The sequence below is a fragment of the Hemiscyllium ocellatum genome, chromosome 21, assembly GCF_020745735.1.
Source record: "Hemiscyllium ocellatum isolate sHemOce1 chromosome 21, sHemOce1.pat.X.cur, whole genome shotgun sequence".
NCBI lineage: Eukaryota > Metazoa > Chordata > Chondrichthyes > Orectolobiformes > Hemiscylliidae > Hemiscyllium > Hemiscyllium ocellatum.
This window is the reverse complement of record NC_083421.1, coordinates 32,964,773-32,976,995: the sequence shown is the minus strand read 5'-3', so window position 1 is coordinate 32,976,995 and position 12,223 is coordinate 32,964,773. Positions and strand designations below refer to the sequence as shown.

Here is a 12,223-nt window from a genome sequence, read left to right as displayed (position 1 = left end):
AGCTCACAGGATGGAAAGATGTAAGAGATAGAACTGTGTATTCATAAAAGAAAACATGCACAACTGCAAAATATATAATTCATCAACATCCAGTTCTGGAAAAGAATTGAAAAAGCTGTTAAGAAAGTAATTGGCTGAAGTCATGGTCTGTGATCTTGGGAAACTAATATTGATGATCATATCTGTCCATTCATTTAAAAAATGCCATTAATGCTGAAGAATGTCCTCAGAAATGCACAGCTCTTTAGTGAATTTTGCTGAACTTTTAATGTGGCAGAAATAGTTTGCGGATTTGTAAGAATATTCATCTGTTATTTCAGTTTTTTCTGTAGATTCCCAGCCTTACTGGAGAAATAAATAGTGTGAACTAGAGTAAATAAGTATCAAAAATAATTAAACATGAAAGAAAACAAGTCTCTAAAATAACAACATATATTCACTTTCCAATTCACTTAGGTTAACAATTCATCTCAAATAATTTTGGTCTAGAGAATGGAATTGTTTCTTTTATAAAGTCAAATACAAGATGCAACATTTTTGGTTGATCTCTCTTAATATACCTCAGAAACTTGAGGCGAACATCTAACATTCTGAATTCATTTTAATCACTATATGTTGCAGCATTAAAAAGAAGATATACAAGCTAAAATAAGTTATTAATGCACCATTAAACTTCTCCGAAAGAAAATCTCCAGAGAATTAAAGAAATCAAAGAGTCCATGTGAATGCTATGAATAGGAGGCTGGTTTGAAACATCAGATTTTGAATGGGTCTGGCAATATCTGAGTTGGAGTGTTGAAACCAGTGTTCCATAAGGATTTGCAACCCTCACCAATCTGCTTAAGGAGAGAGAATTACCATCTACCAAGCAAATGAGAAATAAGTTTGTCCAGAGAAAGCATTAAAAATAAGTTTGATGAATTACTGCATTCCTGTCCCATGGACAATCGGCAAAGTCATGAAGGAATCATTAACATGTTCTGATATGGTACATGCTTAGTTTGGTGACTATTCAACTTTAGGCCTCCTTATGGCCTGGTCTCAATATAGATGCTACAGCTGAATTCAAGAGATGAGATGAAAGTGACTGCATATTAATAAAGTAGAACTCTCCAGTGGTTAAAATCAAGCTGGTATGAAGGAAGTTAGTTGTGGTAACTGAAGGCCAATCATTTCAGCTCCAGAGAAGTGTTGTTGTAGTTAGTCAGGGCAGTGTTTGAGGCCAGAACCATGTTCAGCCACATCAAACACTTCAGTAAGTCATGAACCTCAGGTTAACATGCCAATTACCGGATTAAACATCCCTTTGTTCCAAAGATCGATGTGTATTAGATAGAGATTACATTCCAGCAAAGCACAAAGACTTCCATAGCATCAGCTCCACTACTAAACAGATACTGTACATGTAAATACCATCAATCCCAATTTCCCCATTAATCACACAGCATCATGCTTAGGACAGACAGCAAAATAATCATCAGGAGGCTACAGTTCTGGAACTCCAAGCTGAACAGCTCCTTGGGAGTAACTTCACCATATGAACTTTGGTTCAAGGTGGGTTGACAGTTCAAGAAAATGGCTAACGACCTATTTTAAAAGCTACTGAAGTTAAGCAATGAATTCTAGCCTTGCAATAATTTACCTCATTATAAGAAATATGTTTTTGAAAAGACTTAGTATAAAATAAGAGGCAACAATGAAGTATCAAAATGACAAAGTGGTGATACTTCACTTTGCATCATTGGTACTGAATTTTTTTGTGTGGGATGAACACAGCATTGATCGATACTCACCAAGTGAGGAGGTGGACAAGTGAAGTCTTTGGTATTTCCCAGAGGTGGGAGGCAGAGTGATACAATATCTCTTTCATTTCAGTACTGTTTTCAAGGAGTGAAGCAAGTCTTCCATAAAAGTTAAAGTTCTCGATTGGACTAAGGCAAATTTTAAGGTCATGAAACAAGTATTTCCAAAAGTTGACTAGACTAGACTATTCACAATAAAGGGATGACTGACAAGTGAGAGGCCTTCAATAGTGTGATAATGAGAAGTGTTATGTTCCTGTTAGAGTGAAAGGTAATGCTGATAAGATTTGAAATCAAGGAATGGACAAAGATACTGAGGTTCTAGTCAAAATTAAAAACAAATCATATTATATATAGACAATTATGATCAACTTGAATCTGTTGAAGAGTATAAGAGTGTGCAGACATTCTTAAGAAGGAAATCAGGAAAGCAAAGAGACGATATAAGATACCTTGGTAGGAAAGGTTAAAGATAATACAAAGCGTTTTAACAAATAAGAGCAACAGAGCAACAAAAAGGCAGTAGGACCCTTTAAAGATCAACAAGGCCATCTTTGCATTAAATCTCAGGAGATAGGAGAAAAAGTAAATGAATGTTTTGTATCAGTTTTTACTGTTGTGAAAGAAATGGAAGCTACAGAACTCAAGGAAATAAATACTGATGTTTGGAAAATAAATCATATTACAGAAGACAAAGTGCTGGAGGTCTTAGAAAGTATAAAGACAGATAAATCATCAGGACCTGATCAAATGTATCACAGGACATTGCGGGAAGTTAGGGAAGAAATTGAGGGGTGTCCAGCAGAGATATTTGTATCATCTATAACCATGGGTGAAGTACCAGAGGAACTGGAGGGTGGCTAATGTACTTAAGAAAGGCTGTAAGGAAAAGCCCAGAAACTATAGACCTATGAGTCTGATATTGGTGGTGGGTAAATTGTTGGATATGATTCTGAAAGATAGGATTTACATACATTTGGAGAAGCAAGAATGATTAGGGACAGCCAGTGTGGTTTTTTGCGATAAAACTCATTTCTCACAAACTTGATTGAGTTTTTAATGAAGTAGTTAAAAAGATCGATGATGACAGAATGATAGACATAATTTACTTGGAATTTAGTAAAGACTTTGACAAGGTTCCACTTGGTAGACTAATTAGTAAAGTTAGATCACATGAGATTCAGGGTAAGCTTGCCAATTGGATAGAAAACTTTATAGAGGAGACAGAGAGTGGTGGTGGTGGGTTGTTTCTCGAACTGGAGTGATGAGCCACAAGGATCAACTCTGGGACCATTTTTGTTTGTCATTTGAATCATATCTAACAATTTAAATCAATATAGGAGACATGGTTAGTAAGTTTGCAGACAACATCAAAATTGGTGATATAGTCAATAATGAAGATGGTTATCTCAGATTACAAAGAGATCTTGATCAATTGGGTCAATGGTGTGTTGCTTCCCTGGTGCCAGGATCAAGGATGTCTCAGAGAGGGTGCAGAATGTTCTCACGGGGGAGAGGGGCCAGCAAGAGGTCATTGTCTACACTGGGACCAACAACATTGGAAGTGGAAAGGTTGAGCTTCTGAAGGGAGATTACAGAGAGTCAGGCAGGAATTTAAAAGGGAGACCCTCGAGAGCAGTAATATCTAGATTAATCCCAGTGCTATGAGCTAGTGAGGGCAGAAATAGGAGGATAGAGCAGATGAATGCATGGCTGAGGAGCTGGTGGATGGGAGAAGGATTCACATTTTTGGATCATTGGAAGTTGTTTTGGGATGGAAGTGACCAGTACAAGAAGGACGGATTGTATCTAAATTGGAAGGGGACTAATATACTGGCAGGGAAAATTGCTGGAGCTGCTTGGGAAGATTTAAACTGGTAAGTGGGGGTGGGGGGGGGGGGGGGGGGGGGGGGGGGGGAGGGGTGGGACCCAGGGAGATAGTGAGGATAGAAATCAATCTAAGACTGGTACAGTTCAGAACAGAAGTGAGTCAAACAGTCAGGGCAGGAAGGGACAAGGTAGGACTAATAAATTAAACTGCATTTATTTCAATGCAAGGGGCCAAACAGGGAAGGCAGATGAACTCAGGGCATGGTTATGAACCTGAGACTGGGATATAATAGCAATTACAGAAACATGGCTCAGGGATGGGCAGGACTGGCAGCTTAATGTTCCAGGATACAAATGCTACAGGAAGGATAGAAAGGGAGGCAAGAGAGGAGGGGGAGTGGAATTTTTGATAAGGGATAGCATTACAGCAGTGCTGAGGGAGGATATTCCCGGAAATACATCCAGGGAAGTTATTTGGGTAGAACTGAGAAATAAGAAAGGGATGATAACCTTATTGGGATTGTATTATAGACCCCTAATAGTCAGAGGGAAATTGAGAAACAAACTTGTAAAGAGATGTCAATATCTGTAAGAATAATTGGTGGTTCTGGTAGGGGATTTCAACTTTCCAAACATAGACTGAGATTGCCATAGTGTTAAGGGTTTAGATGGAGAGGAATTTGTTAAGTGTGCACAAGACAATTTTCTGATTCAGTATGTGGATGCACCTACTAGAGAAGGTGCAAAACTTGACCTATTCTTGGGGAATAAGGCAGGCCAGGTGACTGAGGTGTCAGTTGGGGAGCACTTTGGGGTCAGCGACCATAATTCTATTAGATTTAAAATAATGATGTAGAAGGAAGACCAGATCTAAATGTTGAAGTTCTAAATTGGAGAAATACCAATTTTGATGGTATTAAGCAAGAACTTTCAAAAGCTGATTGCGGGCAGATGTTCGCAGGTAAAGGGACGGTTGGAAGATGGGAAACCTTCAGAAATGAGATAACGAGAATCCAGAGAAAGTATATTCCTGTTAGGGTGAAAGGAAAGGCTAGTAAGTATAGGGAATGCTGGATGACTAAAGAAATTGAGGGTTTGGTTAAGAAAAAGAAGGAAGCATATGTCAGGAATAGACAGGACAGATCGAGCGAATCCTTAGAAGAGTATAAAGGAAGTAGGAAGAGGAAATCAGGAGGCCAAAAAGGGAACATGAAATAGCTTTGGCAAATAGAATTAAGGAGGATCCAAAGAGTTTTTACAAATACATTAAGGACAAAAGGGTAACTAGGGAGAGAATAGGACCCCTCAAAGATCAGCAAGGCGGCCTTTGTGTGGAGCTGCAGGAGATGGCGTAGATACACTAAACAAGTATTTTGCATCAGTATTTACTGTGGAAAAGATATGGAAGATCCTCAGGCGACTGACTGTGTGGAGTTTGCACATTCTCCCCGTGTCTGCGTGGGTTTCCTCCGGGTGCTCCTGTTTCCTCCCACAGTCCAAAAATGCCCAGGTTAAGTGAATTGGACATGCTAAATTGCCCGTAGTGTTAGGTGAAGGGGTAAATATAGGGGAATTGGTCTGGGTGGGTTGCGCTTCGGCGGGGCGGTGTGGACTTGTTGGGCTGAAGGATCTGTTTCCAACTGTAAGTAATCTAAGTCTAAATCTATATAGAGTGTAGGGAAATAGATGGTGACATCTTGCAAAATGTCCAGATTACAGACGAAAAAGTACTGGATGTCTTGAAATGGGTAATTTCTGTGGGAAGCTAGAGAAGTGATTGCTGGGCCTCTTGCTGAGATATTTGTATCATTGATAGTCACAGGTGAGGTGCCGGAAGACTGGAGGTTGGCTAACGTGGTGATACTGTTTACGAAGGGCGGTAAAGACAAGCCTGGGAACTATAGACCGGTGAGCCTGACCTCGGTGGTGGGCAATTTGTTGGAGGGAATCCTGAGGGACAGGATGTACATGTATTTGGAAAGGCAAGGATTAGGGATAGTCAACATGGCTTTGTGTGTGGTAAGAAGTAACAAAGAGGATTGATGAGGGCAGGGCAGAGTGGTAGATGTGATCTATATGGAATTCAGTAAGGTGTTTGACAAGGTTCCCCATACAGACTGATTAGCAAGGTTAGATCCCATGGTATACAGGGAGAACTAGCCATTTGGATACAGAACTGGCTCAAAGGTAGAAGACAGAGGTTGGTGGTGGAGGGTTGTTTTTCAGACTGGAGGCCGATGACCACTGGAACGCCACAAGGATCGGTGCTGGGTCCTCCACTTTTTGTCATTTACATAAATGATTTGGACGCAAGCATAAAATGTACAGTTAGTAAGTTTGCAGATGACACCAAAATTGGAAGTGTAATCAACAGCAAAGAGGGTTACCTCAGATTACAACAGGATCTGGACCAGATGGGCCATTCAGCTGAGAAGTGGCAGATGGAGTTTAATTCAGATAAATGAGAGATGCTGCATTTTGGGAAAGCAAATCTTAGCAGGATTTATACACTTAATGATAAAGTCCTAGGGAGTGTTGCTGAACAAAGAGACCTTGGAGTGCAGGTTCATAGCTCCTTGAAAGTGGAGTCACAAGTAGATAGGATAGTGAAGAAGGCATTTGGTATGCTTTCCTTTATTGATCAGAGTATTGAGTACAGGAGTTGGGAGGTCATGTTGCTGCTGTACAGGACATTGGTTAGGCCACTGTTGGAATATTGCGTGCAATTCTGGTCTCCTTCCTATTGGAAAGATGTTGTGAAACTTGAAAGGGTTCAGAAAAGATTTACAAGGATGTTGCCAGGATTGAAGGATTTGAGCTATAGGGAGAGACGGAACAGGCTGGGGCTGTTTTCCCTGGAGGGTCGGACGCTGAGGGGTGACCTTATAGAGGTTTACAAAATTATGAGGGACATGGATAGGGTAAATAGGCAAAGTCTTTTCCCTGGGGTGGGGTGTCCAGAACTAGAGGGCACAGATTTAAGCTGAGGGGAAAGATATAAAAGAGACCTACGGGGCAACTTTTTCACACAGAGTGTGGTACGTGTATGGAATGAGCTGCAGAGGAAGTGATGGAGGCTGGTACAATGGGTATATGAATAGGAAGGATTTGTTGGGATATGAGCTGGGTGCTGGCAGGTGGGACTAGATTGAGTTGGGATATCTGTTCGGCATGGACAAAGGGTCTGTTTCCATGCTATACATCTCTATGATTCTATGACAATGGGCCAAGGTGTGGCAAATGAAGGTTAATTTGGATAAATGTGAAGTATGGCATTTTGATAATATAAACATGGTCAGGATTTATACACTTATTGGTAGAGTCTTGGATACTGTTGTAGAACAGAGACACTTAGGGGTTCAGATTCATAATTCATTGAAATTGGCATCACAAGTCAACAGTGTGTTTAAAAAGGCATTTCGCAAACTTGCCTTCATTGCTCAAACCACTGAGTTAAGAAGTTGGGACATCATGTTGAGGTTGAACAGAACATTGGTGAGGCCTCTTCTAGACTTTTGTGTGCAATTCTGATGGCTCTGTTAAAGGAAGGATATTAGTAAAGTGGAGAGGGTTCTTAAAACGTTTTTGTTTTATATTCATATTTGTGGGATGTGGATGTCGCTGGCTGGTCAGCATTTATTGCTTTACCCATTTAACACAATGTTGTTAGGAATGGAGGGTTTGAGTTATAAAAAAATAGACTTGAAAAGCTGGGACTTATCTCTGTGAAGTGTAGGAGGTTAAAGGGTGGTCTTATTGAGGTCTATAAAGTCATGAGTGGCATGGGTAAGATTAATGACAAGTCTTTTTCCCTAGCTTGGACACTTTCAAAACTAGGGGGCATATTTTTCAGGTGAATGGAGAAAGATTTAAAACAGACATGAGGAGCAACATTTTTACACAGTGAGTGGTTCATATGTGGAAGAAACTGCCAGAGAAAATGGCTGAGGCAGACACAGTTACAAAATTTAAAAGACATTTGGATAAGTTCAAGAATAAGCAAGATTTGGAGGGATATGGGCCAGAACACAGGCAAAAGTGGGACTAGTTTAGTTTGAGATTATGGTCAGTGTGGACTGGTTGGACCAAAGGATCTGTTTCCATGCCGTATGACTCAATGACTTTGCGAGTACTAGCAATGGCCTGGGATTGTGGGACATGGTCACAATCTCAGTGTAATATGCACAACTCATGATGGACGCAAGAGAACAAGGAGAAAGTGAGGACTGCAGATGCTGGAGATCAAAGTCGAAGAATGTGGTGCTGGAAAAGCACAGCCAGTCAAGCAGCATCCGAGGAGGAGAGTTGGCGTTTCGGGCATAAGCCCTTCATCAGGACTGGACAAAAGAGAACAAATAAGATATATTTGCTTTTACAGACATCACAGTGAAGATGAATGAAGAATATGTGTCTTCTTTTGTAGTTGCAAGCACAAGATATCTATTTGGCTTCTGACTTCATTTCTCCTTCAGGAGTGATAGCACTTATCCAATGCTTGTTGGAAGCATATTGTTTAACACTTGCACACTAAGATGTATTTTTTAAAAGTGCTGATAACCTTCCTCCTCTCAGATCTCACAAACAGTTTACTTCTCAGCAGGCAATCTTAAATTAACTGAAATTATTCCAGGGCAAGTGGCTACTTAAAGTTAACTAACATCATGTAGAACTCTAAATTCTCCAAATGGATCACCGCTGATTCAATTTATGACATGAATGTTAATATTTGGTCAATGCAATGAGTTTAGGAGTCGGGATCTCATGGTGCGGCTTTCCAGGACATCAGTTAGGTCACTTTTGGAATACCGCATGCAATGTTGGTCTCCCTGCCCCAGGAAAGATGTTGTTAAAGGTAAAGGGTTCAGAAAAAGGTTTATAAGGATTGGAGAGCTTGAGTGAAAGGGAGAGGATGAATAGACTGGGGATATTTTCCATGGAGCATGGAAGACTGAGGGATGACATTGTAGAAGTCTATAAAATCATGAGAGGTGTGTACAGGGTGTATGGCCAATATCTTTTTTCCAGGGTTAGGGGAGTTCAAAACTAAGCGCTCTGATTTAAGGTGAGAGGGGGAAGATTTTAAAGGGACATCAGGGGAACTTTTTCACATGGAGGGTAGTTTTTGTATGGAATGAGCTGCCAGAGAAAGTGGAGGAGGCTGGTATAATTACCACATTGAAAAGGCATCTGGATGGGTACATGAACAGGCAGGGTTTAGAGGGATAGGGGCCAAATGCTAGTAAATGGGACTGGATTAATTTTGGATACCTGATTGGTACAGATGAGTTGGACCGAAGGGTCTGTTTCCGTGCTGGACATCTCTATGACTCCATGACTATTCATGTTAGCATTTAGCGCAAGAGCATTTGCAAAAATACAAAGGATAATGTGCCACTGGCAATTAACTCATACAATTCAACTGACATAAAAAGAGTAAACCAGGGTCCTGATGGAAGTTCCAATCTGAAATGCCGGGTGTCCCACTCCTCTGCTGCGAGTTGACCTGCTGTGCTTTGTCCACCTCCACACTTCATTGATTCCCAAGAAATCTATCCTATGTTTCCAAGTAGCAATGAAAGAGGACATTAGGCTCTCTTACAAGTACACTATGGCTCAGCGAGTTGATGCAGTGAATAACTGAACAACATCCAACAGAAAGATACCAGATTTGACCTTCAGTCCATGGAAAATGATTATAGGATTAAGAGTCAGGGCAATTTAATGACTTTGGGAAAATAAAAGGCTGGAAGAAAAAAATAAATCAATCAAGGTTCGTAGTACTGGTTATCCTCACTGATCCTTGTTTGTTGTGGAACTTGGACAAAGAGAGTTTTCATCTCTCCACCCCTTAAGTCTCTGACTTGTGCAGCGTCATTGACACTTGTTTCTCTCTGATTCAAACAGCAACTGCAGGACCAAGGAGCATTTTTTTCCCCCCATTCTGCCCTATCCTTTGCTGAACTGACTGAACTAGAAAAACTCAGCACATTGTAATGACTGGAATTCTATGTTTGTTTGTTTCACTGGACTGCACATTACCCAAATTAATGTTGCAGGAAATCATTTCAGGTTCAGCAAGCCCAAGGTCATTTCCTTCTGTACTGAAGGAACAGCAGAGCAATACTTTGTTTTTCAAGTGGTCATTTAACAGTCATTAGGGCCGTGGACATTTGTGGGAAGGACTCCTGGGGAATCTGTAACTGGTTGAAAAGAGTCTGCAACTTTCAGATTTTACGTTGTGAATAAAATTTTGTCATTCCGAATGTAGGAAACACACAACTAGCACTAAGGCAAAATTATAACAAGGATAAAGGGAAGGAAAATGTACATTCACATAAACACAGTAAGGGCAAAAAGTATAGATTGCAAGACAAGAGTTTTGGTGTCTAACAGGCTTGGAAAATTTCACTCTTCAAATGAGCCATGGACATGTCAATTTGTAGTTTTGTGCCAATGAGGAGTTAAAGAAATTTAGCTGATACAAATACGATCAATCTGTTTGACTTCCATATCCATCCTTCTGAACTTCCTTTCCCTGTTATGCTTTTCTTTCACTTTTTCCTTTGAGACCTGTTGGTGTTTTTCAAAAGGCATTGTGAAAATCACTGTAGAATTAACCTCCTCAGCTAATATTAACGCAACAATGCTGAATTGCAAACAATTTAAAATTTGTTCAAACCAGCTTCGAGCAAGCTAGTACAGCACTGGTTTCTGAACAAATATTAATCTTAAAATTCTCTGTATTTGCCATAAAATGTTGAAAAACCTACACACATATTTGTTTGTAGCTTTCCTCAAATCATGTGCCAAGCATGTGATAGAAGTTGACAGGGTATGTCTGAAATTAGCTCATGTTGAATTGCTACACCGTAAAGATGTTTTAGAGTCAGCATATATTTGCTCCTCACTCTGACAGAAACTGAAACTTGGACAAATAATTGTTCTTTTACATTGGGCGTGTGGCTGAAATGAAAAATTGCTGCACTCTTGTAACTGCTAAATTAATTTGAACTCAGAAATTTAACCACCACTCTCACTTCTGATTGCAACTCTGTGAGGTTGCTGTTCCACGTTGAATATCTCATTACCTTTGCTTCTTCGCCTGCCTCGGTGTTCCGAGTAAAAGGTGAGGTGCGTTTCATCATCTGCTTCAGTACCAGAATCTTCTTCTGCTCTTAGAATTCCACTGACTCCTATAAATAAATAAAAGCGCAGTTAGTTGACTTGCAATGAACAAACCACTTCCTTTTGTTAAGTCCTTGAAGCATGCAAAAAGCCAAGACCCATAAGCATAGATCATGTCCAAGTTTGAAGCAGATGAGAAAGTTGAGGCAAATTACAAAGTGGCATTTAGGTTGCTGTAACTTAGGATTTTAAAATTGCAGAGATTGCAAGAGAACAGGAATGGCTGATGCAGCTGGATTGCTCGGCAGTTCTATCAGCTTACTACCATTGCAAGCTTCAGTCTAGAAATTTATTTTGAACAGTGAGAGGACTTATCAAAATAAAGTTCAACAACAAGTAATGGCCCACACTATTAAATCTTAAAAATACTTCTTTTGCACTCATTAAGGTGAGGAACATCACTTTCCATTGAACACCACCCAACATCAGTATCAAACATTCTCAGGACTGGTAGCATACAGTTATACAGAGACAATCTCTCCAATTTTAACAAAACACGTGCCTCAAATCCAATTTCAAAAAATGCAACAGGTTTATTTGAAATCACAAACTTTTGGAGAGCGCAGGCGAAGCTTGTGGACGATAACCTGGTATCATGTAACTTCTAACTTTGTCCAACCCAGTCCAACACCATTACCTCCACATCATGATTATATTAAAATTGTGTCAAATGAGGGAATCTTTTGTTCTAGAGCTTCATGCTCACTGATGGATAGAAAATGACCAACCACACTTAACTGCAGCAGCCTTGATTTGGAAGGCACACAGATGTCAGGAGCAGGAATTCCCAGAACCTGCAATGCTCAAATCTCCATTCCCAGTGACTCTATGAAGTGATTTCTCCTGGGTATTGAGAATGATAGTTGGTAATAATGAAAACATGTTTCTCCTAATTGACCCTCCAAAAAGGAGAAAAATTGATATCCATAAGAGAAACAGGAGACAGAAAATTGTGGATTTCTGTCTGAAATTTAGTCTCAAACACAACTTGGAAGGGACTTGAAAATGTAGCTCCTGATTGTTTTTTTCGAAGAGCTATAACTCCAGACTACAAGAGTCATATTTTTATCACTTGAAACAAACTCAGAGATTTAAAAAAGTCATTGACAGAAGGTGAGGGATAATTTGTAAGTGTTTTTACATGCACTCTCTGAATCTCAGAATTATTTTATGAGCCAAGTTTGTGCATCAAAGTGCTTGTCTTCAGTTGTCTGCAATCTACAGCAAGTATTGTCAACACAAGACATCAAGAGGACATTGACGTCTCCATAGTTTGTGCGGGTTTGTCAGGCCCGGATCCCAGTCTGATTTGCTGTACTGTAATTGTGCAAAGCTCCAACTGAGCAGTGCTGTGGAGTCACAAAGAGTTTCTCTCACTCAGATGCAAAGTGCTCCTCCTGTCTCAT

General features: G+C 40.1%; 1 protein-coding gene across 5 annotated transcripts in view; it reads right to left on the bottom strand.

The window, feature by feature from the left end:
* Positions 1–12,223, bottom strand: part of LOC132825811 (astrotactin-2-like) — a 1,607,744-nt gene that overhangs the window by 1,015,255 nt on the left and 580,266 nt on the right. For 2 of the 5 annotated variants that reach the window (XM_060841306.1, XM_060841303.1), the window contains exon 6: positions 10,721–10,806. In XM_060841306.1, coding sequence (XP_060697289.1) covers positions 10,721–10,806 — 86 coding nt within the window. The remainder of the gene's footprint in view (positions 1–10,720; positions 10,807–12,223) is intronic. The other 3 variants (XM_060841305.1, XM_060841301.1, XM_060841304.1) reach the window with 3 other exon arrangements.